At 44.3% G+C, this 16,241-nt stretch overlaps 1 protein-coding gene across 5 annotated transcripts in view; it reads right to left on the reverse strand.

Annotated features, from left to right (window-relative positions):
- Positions 1–16,241, reverse strand: part of GRAMD1B (GRAM domain containing 1B) — a 150,842-nt gene that overhangs the window by 30,276 nt on the left and 104,325 nt on the right. For 3 of the 5 annotated variants that reach the window (XM_063139115.1, XM_063139118.1, XM_063139119.1), the window contains 2 exons: positions 13,896–13,916; positions 9,591–9,614 (listed from right to left, as the gene is read on the reverse strand). The exons of 1 other annotated variant lie outside the window; for it this stretch is intronic. In XM_063139115.1, the coding sequence (XP_062995185.1) occupies positions 9,591–9,614; positions 13,896–13,916 (45 nt within the window). The remainder of the gene's footprint in view (positions 1–9,590; positions 9,615–13,895; positions 13,917–16,241) is intronic. One more of the 5 variants, XM_063139116.1, reaches the window with a different exon arrangement.

The following is a 16,241-nucleotide window of genomic DNA, read 5'->3' on the forward strand; positions in this document are numbered from 1 at the left end:
GAGAAAACGAAATTTAGCAAAGGCTTCTGTGTGTCAGTAAAGCTTAGGCAAGAAGCAGGCAGGAAGCCCAAGGGCGCTTATATGAGGCACGGCTTCAGCAGACACTCACAGCCGGAATCTCTTCCCCTCCTGAGCTGCCATAGATTTCCGCTAAATCATACAGCTGCTCCAGGTGGCCCAGTAGACACTTGTCCTCCAGCTCCAGGAGAAGACTCCAAACGGCTCCACATTCCGACAGACAATCCATGGCGTTATATCAGCATCACCCACTTGCTTCGCCTTTCTGCGTTGCCAGTGGTACATGGACTTCGGGAACAAAACGCTCTTTCCCTTCAGGACAGCTGCCAAAATTATTAACAGTAGCAGATACTTGCTTGGAAAGGGAAAAGGGCTCACGCGTGGCTCTGCAGACCCAAAGAGGCCATGGGGAGATGTGGAATCATCAACCTCCCAGGTTGCGCTTGGGAAAACAAGTTCATTCAGGAGTGGTTCTTGGCTGATGGTGTTGTCATTGTGGCTCTGCAAAGGTGCTTTCAGCTGGCGAAATCCCAACAGTGCCGTTCACAGCAAGGTTATGCACAGACACAGGACTCTTAACAGGAATCCACGTCAACTCCTAGGCATCTTAAAGGCAACAGGGCAGCTGTAATCACATCTTTTGTGGGGGCAATAAACTCACAGCAGCTGAAGCGCCTAGTTCCAATATCCGATGTTCCTATCGATTCTCAAACCCGATTGATATCTCTGGAGCAGCAAGAATTCAATCCGACTGCAGCCCTTCCCTCCTTCCAGGGTGTGCACGGCACGGGGATTTCTGAACTCGGTCCAGTGAATGCCCAGGACTTGCCTCACTCTGCCTCTTCTCTCAAAACCAGCGTTGCTCTTTGTTGATTCTCCTTGTGGAAGGAGTGGGTGGGGGGAAGACCCAAATGACTTGCACATGCTTTAAGTTTCACTCTCAGGGTTGCTCAGTTGGCCAATGCCCTGAAGTAACCCAGGCCTGCCCCTCCCTCCCTCCCTCCCAGCAGATGTTTCCTGTAATGCAAAGTTGCTGGACAGTTTGTCTGGCGGGGTGAGGAAAAGAGGAGAGAAGCACGGACATGATGAAATCCTGAAGTCCTGTTTGTCAGCGACTCTTTTGCCTTAATGGGCTTTTCTTGATGGAAATATTCAAGGGCTGTTTACGTGTACAAGAAAAACTGTAGTTCCCTCCGCAACTTCTACTTCACTCAAGAACCTCAGGGACTTGCTTGATTTTTGTGTATAGTTGCTAGTCCTCCTCTGTTCCAGTATTGCATTATCCTAATGGTCACTAACAGCTGGTAAATACAAGTAAATGTAATTGCAGGATCCACAGCAGGACATGGGTTAGAACATCAGAACATCAGAGGAGCCCTGCTGGATCAGAACAAAGGTCCATCTAGTCCAGCACTCTGTTCACACAGTGGCCAACCAGCTGTCAGCCAGGGACCAACAAAGCAGGACATGGTGCAACAACACCCTCCCACCCATGTTCCCCAGCAACTGGTGCATACAGGCTAACTGCCTCGAATACTGGAGGTAACACACAACCATCAGGGCTAGTAGCCATGGCTAGTGTTCTCCTTCAGGAATTTATCCAACCCCCTTTTAAAGCCATCCAAATGGATGGCCATCACTATATGAATTCCATAATTTAACTCTGCGCTGTGTGAAGAAGTACTTTCTTTTATTTGTCCTGGATCTCCCACCCATCAGCTTCATGGGATGAGCCCTTTGGGTTCTAGCATTTTGAGAGAGGGAGAAAAATGTCTCCCTACCCACATTGTTCGCCCCAGACATAATGTTGTACACCTCTATCATGACTCCCCTTAGCCTCCTTTTTTCCAAGTTCAACAATCCCAGCTGTTATTACCTTCTCTCATGGGGGAGATGATCCAGCCCCTTAAACATTTTAGTTGCCCTTTCCTGCACTTTTTCCAGCTCTATACTATCTTTCTTTTAGGTGTGGTGACCAGAACTGTAACACAGTATTCTAAGTGTGGTTATGTTCTCAAAGCAAGGTCATTACACTGTGGCTTGTGAATTAATGCAAAAAGCACCCGAGAACCAAAGCGGAAGTGATGCTAGTGTATGTAGACAAAGAGTAAAGAACTGAACCTGTATAGGTCTAGAAAACACAAATTCCATAGACTGTACAAGGCCTCTTTCTCCCAACTGCCATATGAACACTCAGTGGGAAAATATAATTTATTTGAAAAAGGTACCTACCAGCAAGAGTTCCAGACATGGGTGGTAAGGTCTCAGTATGGATCCATGCACACTCACAAAACCTGAGAGTGCTTGCAAAACCTGAAGCAAGGAAAGTGGATACCTAGAAGAGGACTGGAGGGTGCAAGGAGGTGTGCAGCAGGAAATGGATGGAGGTGTGGAGAACATATAAAGACAAGTGACTCACAAGAAAGGATCGGGAGCTGAAGAGCTCAAGGAGAGCCGAAGCATTGCTGACGTGCCGTTCTCCCTTATCTAACTTCTGATACGTGACCAGAATAAAGAGGAATTAAGATATTCCATCATTTTCAATGCTATAGGAATATCTAGGAATGACTACTGCAATGTGTTGTGTGTGGGGCTCCCCTTGAAGACTTTATCAAAATGGCAGATTCGTTCAAAATACAGCTGCTGGGCTATGGACTGGGAGCAGTCAGTAGGAACCTCTCTCTCTCTCTCTCTCTAATATTGAAAGAACTGAACTGGCTTCTGGCCTGTTTCTGAGCACAATTCAAAGTGCTGGTGGTTACCTTTAAAGCTCTATCGAACTTCTGTTCCAGGTACCTGAGAGAACACCTGCTCCCATACCAACCTGCCCATGTATTGAGGTCATCTTCGAAGGATTGCCTTCAGGTGCCCTGCCATCTGAGGTAAGGTGGATGGTGACTAGAAAGACAGCCTTCACTGTGGGGACTGAATTCCTATTTGTGGAATTCCTTCCCAAGGGAGGCCCGCCTGGTGCCAAGGATGTTATCCCTTTGGTGCCAGGCAACAATATCTCTATTCTCCCAGGTTTTTAATGTTCTATTTTTATTTTTTAAATTTTTTTTATCATCATCATCATCTTTTTTTTTTTTTTAGAAACTATCCTGAAAGATTTGCTGAATGGCACTATATATGTTCTGCAAATATATGAATAAGGAAGGTTGCAAAGTAAATTGCAGATTGGGGAAATAGCTCTCGTGACATCAGCTGCCAATGCTAAAACAGAATGGAGGCAAGGAGAATCTCTTCCATGTTTATGTTAACAAATGCAAAGTTGAAATTCATTGGGGTGGACCAAGACTTAGTTATTCTTAGACTGGGCCCACTGAAACCAATGGGGAAAATTAGTCATGACTAACTTAAGTCCCACTGATTTCAATGGGTCTACTCTAGACCCATTTAGGGTGGATTCCTGCATTGAGCAGGGGTTTGGACTCGATGGCCTTGTAGGCCCCTTCCAACTCTGCTATTCTATGATTCTATGATTCTAAGTATGACTAAGCCTGGACCCAATTCACTATGGGTGAATTAAGGTGTTTGCAGGCAGTGATAGTTTTTATTACTATTCATGGAATTCATCCAGAGTTGAATTCAACCAGAGTTGTACAACTCTGGAATTCATCCAGAGTTGTACATTCATCATCATCTGGTAGTAGTTCACTTTTCCTGCTTATTTAGTCAAGCTGACATCTATTCTGCTGAACCTAGTTTAGCTTCATCCTTCTTCCCCTGGCTAACGTATAACTCCAACCAAGTTTTGTACCAACAAATATTACATTATTAGAACGTAATATTATAATAACGTAATATTATTCAAATTCAAATGCATAGGAAACATGGCTTTCCCATTTGATTTGCAAATGTCTGTGTTACCAAACAAGGCTGAAGTCCCTTAATGCACAAAAGAGATGAGAAGAGTTTTGTGAGAACTCAAATATAGCTAACATATGAAGGGGAAATACTCCTCCCTTCCTGCCACCACCGCAAAAAGGATATTATAGAGCTGGGGAAAGTGCAGGAAAGGGCAACTAAAATGATTAAGGGGCTGGAGTATCTCCCCTATGAGGGAAGATTGCAACAGCTGGGATTATTTAGCGTGGAAAAAAGGAGGCTAAGGGGAATCATGATAGAGGTGTACAAAATTATGCAAGGTATGGAGAATGTGGACAGGGAGACATTTTTCTCCCTCTCTCAAAATACTAGAACCCAAAGGTGTCATCCCAAGAACCTGATGGGTAGGAGATTCAGGACAGATAAAAGGAAGGACTTCTTCACATAGCACACAGTTAAATTATGGTAATCACTACCACAAGATGTAGTGATGGTCAGGGGGTTGGATAAATTCCTGGAGGAGAAGGCTATCAATGGCTACCCTCCAGTATCCGAGGCAGTAAGCCTGTGTGCACCAATTGCTGTGGAACATAGGTGGGAGGGCACTGTTGCACCATGTTCTGCTTTGTTGGTCCATGGTCGACAGCCGGTTGGCCACTGTGTGAACAGAGTGATGGACTAGATGGACCCTCGGTCTGATCCAGCATGTTCTTAAGGTGGAGAGAGACTTTTGGGCTGAAGAACATTGTGTGCACTTGCAAACTCCCAGATCCCTCATGCGTTCTCAGTGTTACGCACGTTTATGAGTGCAACGTTTTCTCTCTATTTTCTAAAAACAACACCAAATTAAGGAGAGGGAAATTAAAAGCAGAGCAGGGCCTTTTGTCCTCCAATTTGCTGTTTCTCCATGTCAAAACCACACACACTCTTTTCCCTCTGCAGGATTCCAGACGTATGCATGCTATGAAGAGGCCCAAGCAGCACCTTAAAAAGGTGCTGAACCCTGCATTTTGAGCCGCAGGCATGCTGCAGTTACGCCCATTGTTGGATTCGGAGCACTGGTGTGCAAAACACTGCATGTCTGTGAGCTAACTCAGGGAGGAGGAGGAGTGTCAAATGCTTTTTAAAATGTGGCGGTGTCCTCGCGGAGCACTTACACAGATAAAACAGCCTTTGTGCGGCAGCATCAGGTTTAAAATCGCCTTAAGCTCCAGGTTGACAGCTTTAGCAAATGGCTGTGCGTTTTCTGTGCTAACGTTAATGAGTACCTCTCCTCTCTGGCGGTAGATGATGAGAAATCTCTGAGATAAAGATCAGGAGGATGTTGCCTATCTCTCTGCAAACCCACCTACGTTTTCTGGAGGAGAAAAAGAGCAGCGTACAGACAAGCAGAGGCGGAATGGTAAACATTAACTCTACTGCAAACATAGGGAGCTGGGACCGAATGGCACGGAAAGAAGACAAGGGTGGAGGCGGATTTCACAGTGAAAAGGTGTCATTGGCTCTGGGCTAGCTGCTGTTGTTGTTTTTTTATATTAAAAAAACAAATCTGAAAATCTTTGGACAGGAACTCCAAACTGAATGCAGAGGAAGAAAACTTTGGAGGTTCTAAAACATGAGCAGGGGGCAGAAAAGGTCTATCTAGAAGATGAGATGAGGAAGGACAGACACACCCACCCACACCATTCAGATGTGAGCTCGTAGAGGGTGGCTGACATGCCAGTCTCAAGGGACAGGCATCACAACAATGCAGGAAAAAAAAAATGTTTTTTAGTGGCCAATGTATGAATTTACTTGGGTGGGGGGCTGTTCACACAACACACTAACTCTCACTCAGTGGCTGAGCATGGGTTGTTTGTTGAACCATGGGTTAGCGTGTTGTCTGAACCCAGGATGTTTTCCACAGGGTGGCTTGTTAACCACACTGAACCACCCAACAACAAAACACGGCTTCTCAAGGTGGCTAGTTCAAGAAAAACGAGCCACACTGCATGCTTAACAAGCCACCGTGTGCAAAACAGACTAATCCATGGTTCAACAACACACACTAATCCATGGTTCAACAAACAACCCACAAGTCAACAGTAACTCACACTCAACCACTGACTGTGGATTAGCATGTTGTGTGAACACAGTTTTGTTTTTGTTTTTTTAAAGGCTATCATTGCTCTCTGGATGGATTATGTCAATATATATTTATTTCATATTCTTGCTGTCTGATCCTATTCATACTAATTCAGAAGCAAGTTCCGCTGATTTCACAAAGACTTACTCCTCGGTAATTGTGCATAAGACGGCAACCTTAATGTTTTCCATATAATATTATAAGAAGAGTTGCAGGACACTGGTTCGGGTTGGCTGTAGCCCACTATCTCTGGGGATCACCTATATCAGGAGGTCCTGTTGGTGGTGGTGGAAGCACAGAAGACCCTTCCTGGGGAGGTGGGGCTTAATACTGAGAGGTGTGGAAATTAGTAAGAGGAGATTAGACATACAGTATACGCAGCCACAACGCTCAGTGTTCAAAGCAGAAATCAAAATGCGAGGTCTTTCTCATACATGTTTAAGTCATCTTTCCAAAATGCTTTAAAGATAGGTTGGTAGTATGAACCCAACATTGCAGGTAGTGTTGGTGGAGATGTTTGAAGAGAGAATGACAGCTTGCCTATGGCCACCTAGTTAAAAGTTTGTGATTGAGGAGAGATTTGACCTGGTAAATTCCCGTTCCACGTGACTGTAACAACATGCTGGTGAACCCATTTCCTGAACAGAGAATAACAAACAGAAGCTTAGAGGCTGGTTGTTTTACACAGATTACGTTTCAAACAGCACATAATTTATTACTTTCGATGTTAACCTAAACTCAGAGTTGACTGGGGCCACCCGCAAAGGTGCTCATTACCCACATATTAATAGATTGACATGCACATACGAGCCCCTGGAGTTCAGGCTTCCTATCTCTCCTCTCTCATCTCACACTATTGCCCCGCTCGTGCTCTTCGCTCCTCTGATGCCATGTTTCTCGCCTGCCCAAGGGCCTCTACTTCCCTTGCTCGGCTCCGTCCATTTTCTTCTGCTGCCCCTTACGCCTGGAACGCTCTTCCAGAACATTTGAGAACTACAAGTTCAATCGCAGCTTTTAAAGCTCAACTAAAAACTTTTCTTTTTCCTAAAGCTTTTAAAACTTGATGTTGTGCAGACTTTATACTGTTAGTTTTACCCTACCCTGTGCCTGCTTACCCTACCCTGTGCCTGTTTGCATTCTCTTCCCCTCCTTATTGTTTCATTATGATTTTATTAGAATGTAAGCCTATGCGGCAGAGTCTTGCTATTTACTGTTTTACTCTGTACAGCACCATGTACATTGATGGTGCTATATAAATAAATAAATAAATAAATAAATAAATAATAATAATAATAATAATAATAATAATAATAATAATAGGCAATCAGGCATGAATCACCCTTTGCTACTGCCTGTTTTAGACCAGCGCTCTGTATGTCATCCTCGACTGAGACAGGTTGTGTGGCTATGAACACAGGGGAAGAGCGTGTTGAAACACAGGCTTTGCAACCAGAAGGCCCCAATTTCAACCCTTGCCATCTCCAGGCAGGGATGAAACACCCCCTCACATGAAACCCTGGAGATCCATGGCTTGATTCAGTATAAGGCATCTTCCGATGTGAGCCAGGAATCCCCAGTTCAAATCTCGCTTCAGTCGCAACGTTCACTAGCAGACCTTAGGAAAGCCACTATCCTCCATGCCCCTGTCTGCAACATGGGGATAATAACACAAGCCTACCTTACAGGGTTGTTGTAAGGATTATTGGGATAACGTGCATGAAGGGCCTGGAACATTTGTGCAGCAAAGAACTGTCAAGTATTACTACTGTATGTTGCAGAGATGGCCTGCCAGAGCTGGTGTTTATTGCACCGGAGCAAGTATTTATGACTAAATTCTGTGGCTGACCTTTCGAAAAGTCTTACTCAAGCAAAGTCAGGGCCTGCTTTTCTGAAAGAGAAGGTACCAGAAGCTGAGTGCTGAAATCCCTTTATCGCTCAGCAGAGCAAAGCAGCCTCGCGTGAGCTTCAGAGACGTGATAGGCAACATTCCTGTGCAACTGTAGCGTTTGTATCGGAGAAGCACAGTGGCAGGTTTTCTCTGTGTTTATTCCCAATAAAGGGAATTGCATTGCCAGAGCCAGATGCCAGGAGCCAGAGTCAAATGGGAGTGGGGTAGGGATAGGATGAAATAAGTTATCCAATACTTTCTGCAGGAGCTTTCTATGAAGTATAAGGTTTCCTAGGGACTAATCTACACCAAACAGGATATTCCACTATAAAAGTGGTGTGAAAGTGGTATGTAAAAGGCAGGAGCCACACTACTGCTTTATAGTGCTATTGAAGTGCACCAACAACTGTTGGGGCCCACTGACACATACCATATACTGCTTTCATACCACTATATCCTGCTTGGTGTGGCTCCTGCCTTTTACATACCACTTGCATTGTGCAATATCCTGCTTGGTGTAGATTAGGCCCATGTCTCCCTGACTTTACCCTTTTTGCCTGCTTTTTTTTTTTTAAAAAAAAAAGCAGAACGCATAAAACCCACCATCATGGTTTCTTTTAGCTGCTTTTGAAAAGAACGCAGAAAACCCACCATCATGATTTCTTTTAGCTGCTTTTAAAAAGGTCAATCAAGCCTACTGCAAGTGAAACTAATGTATGGAGGATTTAAGGCAGGACCTGCATGGCACAAATACTGCCCGCGATTAACGGAGGCCCTTTTCCCAGCCTGCAGAACAAGCACCAACCGGCACAAAGAGAAGTTTTTTTTCCCAGCCTGTGCTCTGCTCGATATACCATGCGGGCGTGTTCTAATGCCAAGCTCGCTCAGAGTTCTGCCAGTTGCATCGCGACAGCCAATGACATCATCACAGCTTATGAACCTCAGCACTTCGTTGGAGGTAGGCTGTGCAGGACTGCTAGGGTGCTGGGAAGCCCCTTTATCATGCAAGGAGAAGTTCACCCTCTTAACAGTCGCATACTCAGTTCCACAAACTCTACATGCAATTTAAACGTACGTTCAAAACCGGATGGGAGGCGAAGCAGGAAGTGCATGAACTATCTCAGATGAAGGCAAACAGCTGAGATTTGCGCTCACCATGGAAAAGGAAGCGTATAGAATGCGAGAAGAAGCGATCTTTGTGCACCGGAAAGGCCTATGGTAACGCGAGACAAGACAGACTAGGAAAGGGAGGGCGACATTAGCACAGGCGGTTGGATAGACACAAGAAAACCAGTAAAAACCTGCAGGAATAGGGCTGGTTCATCCATCACCTAGACAACTGATGGTTAACAAGAAGCTGAAGAATTGGAGCTCTCTTAGAGATTGCTTGCACCCATTTTAAGGCCCCAATTGTTCAGAGTTTGTGCACAACGGTTTACAACAACAGAGGTGCATAATCGTTAGAAAGCATAAATTCTGATGGCTTTTGTTTTGGTAGAGAAAGAACACTTATCTCTATCAATGCCTAGTTTCCCAAGTCTTTTGGAAATGTCCAGCACCAAAGGATAAAAGGGTGGGCTGGTAAGGGACAATGAGGCAGCACATAGCTAAATTTAGAACCGAAATAGTTAGTGGTGGACTAGCCCTATTTCAGCATTGCTGTTTTCACCTGGTGAAAGGGTCTAGAAGAACTAGGACAAAATAACCCAGAAGTACACAGCCAGCGCTTACTCTCCGGATGTGCTGTCTTTCATGCTGAAAATACATGGAGAAGAAACAAGAAAGCAGAAATAAAATAACAAGGACACACCAACAGTAACACATCTACATGCACACACAAGCCACAAAAACAGATTGCCATGCGAACAGCCTTTGGACAAGAAATGTCACCTCCTGCTTTAAGCCATCATGATTGAAAGCTGATCTTGTCCTCTTGAGAGGACAAGGGGGTCTCTCACTCTCTGTGTGTCTCTGGCCACATTGGCTCACATAGCCAATTCCAGCCTAACTTTTTTCTTTCAAACCAAGGCTTTTGAAAGATCGATGGAGACATACATGTGGAAAACACTCATGCCTAATCAGTCCACCACATGCACATTTTGGGAAAGATCTGGAACCAGGATTTTGGATTCCTCCTCATGGTTTTTGATAATTGATTCTTCATGAATAGTCAGACGTGGAAGCAATGTTGCAATATGTTTCTGCTGTATCCATCTACAAGGTAAACATTGCATTGGAAGAGACCCAGATGGACAACCATCTGTCAGGTATGCTTTGGAGTGGATTTCTGCATTGAGTAGGGGGTTGGATTTGATGGCCTTGTAGGCCCCTTCCAACTCTACTATTCTATGATTCTACTATCTAACTTCAAACTCTTTGGCCTCAGTTGCTGCTCATGGTTCCCATCAAAACAGTGACTCTTGCATTCTAGCTATTGCTGCTATTAGTCTTCAAAATGGCTTGCCACCCCTGTTTCATCTATGCCAACACTTCCTTTGGCTGTCCAAAGTAGAGATCCATGTTGCAGGAAAGCATGGAAGGAGCTCATGGGAGGGGTTGCGATAGTTTCCAGTTAGGATTCCATTGCTTCTCCGTGCAACTTAAAATGTACGACCTGGTTCCAGGCATTTGAGCTCAGCATTTCCACTTGCATCAAAACTGAAAGCTGAAATCCTATTAGAAGAACAAACTCTGTAAACTGGCTAGCTGGAGAATGTTGGGAGTTGTAGGACTGTTTCCTTTTTAAATGCATACATAGGATTGGGCCTTTAATGGGTATGTTTATGTGGCTTTGCCACTGGTTGTATTTTCGCTTTCATTGCCCTGAGAGCTTTAGCTATAGGGCAACTCATACGCTGAATAAATGAAATGAAATTGGAATGGTTCCCTGACCCTTCCCTCTTCCCATCCAAAGGCAACCCAGGTATCCTAGTGACACTGACAGCTTTATCATAAAGGTGGGTCCCTGTTATCAGGCAGGGTCAAGTTTCCTTGAACACTGAGGGGCTTCAAGGTTAACTTAAATCCAAAGGCGGGAAGATACAGGGGTTCACATCTCTTAGACTTGCTTCTGCTGGGGAGGTGACCTCCTATACACCTTCTCTCTCAGAAGAGACAGGTGGCAGGCATTCAGAGCTCTCTTGGGTGAGATTATACCCCCTCTCACTCAGTTTGTACCACTATCCTGATCCCTCCCACAACCTGTTTCAAAGTGTTTTGTAGAACACCTTGCCTATAATCAAGTAAGCTACCCATTAAGTTTCTAGAGGACATTTTCTAGAACGCAAACATGATCTCAGCCAGAGCGATACTATCATCAGGGCTTTGAGGTGCAAGGTTCTTCCAAATATGATGCTTGTGTCCACAGAAGTGCTCAGGGCCCTGTATCTTGCTTTGATTCATCTTCAAGCAGCCTCCAGGCCAGAAAGTTGAGAACACTATTCTGGTAGCAGAGACTGCATGGATGAATTTGCACTGCTGTTCTTGCTGTGGACCTTGGCTACTTCTGCATCATTCTCTCGCCTTTGCCCATGTTGCATGGCCTTTGCTGAAAGGTACGGGTGTGGGACATGCTTTTTTGTAACGAAAAATCTTAAGTCTCCAAATAAGACCAAGTTTCTTTTCTGGCTTTAGGACTTGTTGATATTGAGCAGGAAGGAACTAAGCAAACAGAACCAAGTACATTATGGGTAGAGGGAAACTGGGATGCTTCCCTAGTAGAGGATATTAGAAAAATCAAAAGTTCTGCATCTACATTCTGAACAGGAAAGGAGAAGAGGTGGCATATGCAATTAGTTAGGAATACATGCACGAGAAGTCCATCAGCAGGTTGCATCTTTGCTCTTTAAAGCTTATACAAGCTCTCGTGGCAAACTAGAGAGCATGCAAAAGAAAGGGATTCTTCGTAAGGAGAATCTATCTAGCATGGGTTTAGTCCAACCTTCCCCAGCCTGGTGCGCTCCATATGTTTTGGACTACAACTCCCAACATTCCAAGCTGGCTGGGTGTGATGGGAGCTGAAGTTCAAAACACATAGAGGGCAGTAGATCGGATTACTCCAACGTCTAGGGAAGTGACCAGGAAACACACAAAACGTGAAGAGCTGGTTTTGCTGCTCAGATATCAGTTCAATTAACTGAGATATGGAAGAACCTTTTGCCCACACGTGCAGACCCTTCACTGCTCCCTTCACAGATGCGATCAATTAAACCAGTTCTCACAAAATGAGAAACCGTAGTATCTCATTTTGTCCCAGGATATTAAACCAGCTTCAGACCTTAGAGACTTCCTGGTTTGATTGCTCACATCACAAAGGGAGGAGCACGGGGGAGGGGCTGCTTGTGCAGGCAAAAGGCTTATCCATTTCCCAGTTCATTAAGCTGAGAGATGATCGTCTGAATGCAGCCAAAGAAGCAGAAAAAGAAATCTTAGCAAACTTAGAGCCACAATTAACCAAAACCTGGTGGTCCTGATTTCCGTTACTTTTCGTCATGCCTACCGAATAAAGTGGTTCAGGGTACATTGGTTTTATTTATTATTACATTTATATCCAACTTTCCCACCCCCTTCTTCTAAGGCAGCTTACATGGTCCTCCTCCTCTCTTTTTTATCCTCATAACAACCCTGTGAGGTGGGTTAGGGTGAGAGTCAGTGACTTGTCCAAAGTCACCCAGTGCACTTCATGGCTGATTGGGGATGAGATCCCAAATCTCCCAAGTCCCAGTCCAGCACTCTAACCACTAAACCGCACTGGCTCTCATCCAGACATAGAATCATAGAATAGTAGAGTTGGAAGGGGTCTACAAGGCCATTGAGTCCAACCCCCCACTCAATGCAGGAATCCACCCTAAAGCATACCTGGCAGATGGTTGTCCAGCTGCCTCTTGAAGGCCTCTAGTGTGGGAGAGCCCACAACCTCCCTAGGTAACTGGTTCCATTGTCGTACTGCTTTAACAGTCAGGAAGTTTTTCCTGATGTCCAGCTGGAATCTGGCTTCCTTTAACTTGAGCCCGTTATTCCATGTCCTGAACTCTGGGAGGATCGAGAAGAGATCCTGGCCCTCCTCTCTGTGACAACCTTTCAAGTATTTGAAGAGTGATATCATGTCTCCCCTCAGTCTTCTCTTCTCCAGGCTAAACATGCCCAGTTGTTTCAGTCTCTCTTCATAGGGCTTTGTTTCCATAATTCAGTCCAAAGAGGGAGGATGTCCTATTTATATTAATTAATCCTATAAACAAATAACTGAGGTCCCAAGGTCCTGTTGCACAAAGAAAATTCTGGCACTTGCATGTGGGTGGCAGAACATCCAGGGAGAAACAAAACAGGATATTACAAGCTCTGTAGCAAGGGTGGGTAACTTATGGCCATCCAGTTGTTTTGGTCTGTAACTCCCATGAACCCTCACCATTGGTTATGCTAGCTTGGGCTGATGGGAGTTGTAGGCCAGAAACATCTGGAGCGACACATGGTCCCCACCCTTCCTCTACAGAAAAAGAGAGTCCCCTTCCCATCCTAAATATCCCAACCCTCGTTGGTATATTTCCTCTCCTTTCTACTCTGTCTACATAAAATCCACCTTTTTCTAGGATCCAGCCGTAATCACAGTGCAGGATTTGCAGTGATCTGCTCCACATGCATAAGGATGTAAAACACAATATTGATGTGTTTTAAATTGCATTTTAATTGGTTTGTTTTTAAGGTTATGTTTTAATTAAGATTTTGTTTGCAATCAGTATTTGATTATTGTTGGCCGCCTTGAGCACGATTTTTTTTCCTGGCAAGGTGGGATATAAGTGCAATAAACAAATAAAATGGGGAGATCTGTGACTGAGTAGGCAGTAACTTGGAAGCTGCCTGTTTGCTAAGAAACCCTCTTTTAAAAGTAAGTTCTCTTGCTGGCTCTACCACACCCCGCATCCTTATTTTAGAATTTAAATACCCCATGAAATTGCAAGATCTCATTTCACCCAGCACACCTCTCTCTCCTTCCCTCCCTCCCTGCATGCATTGAGGGATAAAGGAAACTGAAATACTTACATTGTACCAACTCTGGCTTTTCTGTAAGGACAAAATAAAAAAAAGAATCAGTTAGTATGGACTTTCTGGCACTAGGTAAAGAAAGGGGAATGAAGAAAAGGGATTTTGGAAGTGTTACACCAATTTGGGGTAATTATCACTAAAACCAGAAGGGGGGAGGTTAGAGACAAAATGGAATTTGTAGGGTTCTAGAACAGACTTTAGTATTTAACCCAAGATGACCAAACTGTAGCAAACACTGATCACAAATAGCCATTTAGGTTGCAAAATACACCACCCACACAGGAATAGTGTCATCATTCATACTCGTGTGTCACTTCTAGCCTGGAAATGCCAGGCAATGATTGATAGCAGTCTCACACCAAATTCACAACTGCACGATGGCAGAGTCAGAGACCTAAGGAAAATCAAGTGGGCTAAACCAGGAATTTCAAAGCTAGAAGGCCTCTGTTGCCATCTGGATGTTCAAACAGATTTGTGGTGCAAACTTGGGAAATGTTCTTGGTTTTATTTCCCCACCACCACCACCTATGTGCAACATTTAACAGTAGTGGGGTTTTCTTTAAGAGGGCTCTTACGATGTACACTTGTTTTACTGACTTGAAACTTTAATCCCTTATGTATATTTCAGAGTTCTTCTCTGCACTTGTAGGGCTAAACCCTGTGGAAGGTGAGATGTTTACCAAAAGTTGGACAGCACATGTGCACCTTAAAATGTAACTGTAGACTCTACCCACTAGATCTGTCTGGGCATCAACAAAGACACAAAGGGCTACACTTCTGCTAATTTGACCGGCAAACTTTCAGCACCTAAATTCCCCTCCTTTATTTGTTTAATTCTAGATGGTGTCCTTTCATAAACTGTTTTGCTCTGCAGTAAAACAGCTATTACTGGCTTACTTTGTAAGTTATTTGTGGCTGTTGCACAGAAACAAATCCAGATCAACCTTTTACCCATCCCTACTAAGTCCAGGTCCGGGCCCGATTCAAAGTGCTGGTATTAACATTTAAAGCCCTAAATGGCTTGGGGCCAGGCTATCAGAAGGAACGCCTCCTCCCGTATGTACCTGCCCAGACCCTAAGATCATCCTCAGGGGTCCTTCTCTGCGAGCCCCTGCCAAAGGAAGTGAGGCAGGTGGCTACCAGGAGGAGGGCCTTCTCTGCTGTGGCACCCCGGCTGTGGAATGAGCTTTTTAAGAAGGTTCGCTTGGCACCTACGTTATAGTCTTTTAGACGCCAGGTGAAGACCTTTTCATTCTCCCAGCATTTTAACAGTCTATAAATAAATTTTAACTTGGTGTTTTAAATTTGTAATTTTGCATTGCTGCTGTTTTTATCTGGTTGAGCTTTTATATTGTATTTTATATTATGTTTTTATACTGTTGTTTTATACTTTGAATGTTTTTAATTGTTGTGAACCGCCCAGAGAGCTCCGGCTATTGGGCGGTATAGAAATGTAATAAATAAATAAATAAATAAATTGTAATTTGATGATTTGTTTATTCTTAGCTGACTTAGGCCATGGCTAGACCAGGCCTATATCCCAGGATTGTCCCGGGATCATCCCTGTGCATCCAAATGACACACAGGGGATCCCGGAAGCAAACAGGGATGACACCCCCCCCAATTTGCCTGGGATAATCCTTAGGTCTAGCTAAGGCCTAAGGCAATATTCTGTTGGAAAGGTGGGATATTCACATTCTTAAGAATTATTATGACTCTATGGTGTACTCCATTTTTTGAATCCTGTTTATAGTTCTGACAGGACCATCTCAAGAAGAGTATTGTACAGCAGGAGAAGGTACAGAAAAGGGCAACTAGGGGTTGGAGTATCTTCTTGAGAAGGAAGGTGACAGACAACATTGTGTCCTGAGAGTAGCAGCAGCATCGGTGGCGTCCTGAAGGAGAGGAAAGCGGTGGCAGTGGGAATCTAGGAAGCCCCTGTATTCCAAGGAGAGCTCTTTGACATACCTGTCAGAATCCCCTTTGGACACAGACTTATCACACTGCCTCACACTCCCAAGCCCTTACATTATATAAGAAGTGGAACGACAAGGAGATGGACTAAAGGAAAAAAGGAGAAGAGGAGGAGGAGGAGGAGAGCCAGCAGGAGGGTATCAAAGAAAAGATGATAGAGTCAAGATCTTACTTTGATCAGGTTTAATCTGTCATACTGGAAAAAGAAAATCATCAAACGTTAGAATGGAAAGAAAAGGAAACAAAAAAACATACAGGGCATAAGGAGGGGATAATATCTGCAGGAGAGGGCAAAAGCAGAGACTAGAGACGCGCAACATACAAAGCTACACCAGGCACAGGGGTGAAAATGCTAGCTACGCTATTGCA

This window comes from Elgaria multicarinata, chromosome 12 (genome assembly GCF_023053635.1).
Source record: "Elgaria multicarinata webbii isolate HBS135686 ecotype San Diego chromosome 12, rElgMul1.1.pri, whole genome shotgun sequence".
Classification (NCBI taxonomy): domain Eukaryota; kingdom Metazoa; phylum Chordata; class Lepidosauria; order Squamata; family Anguidae; genus Elgaria; species Elgaria multicarinata.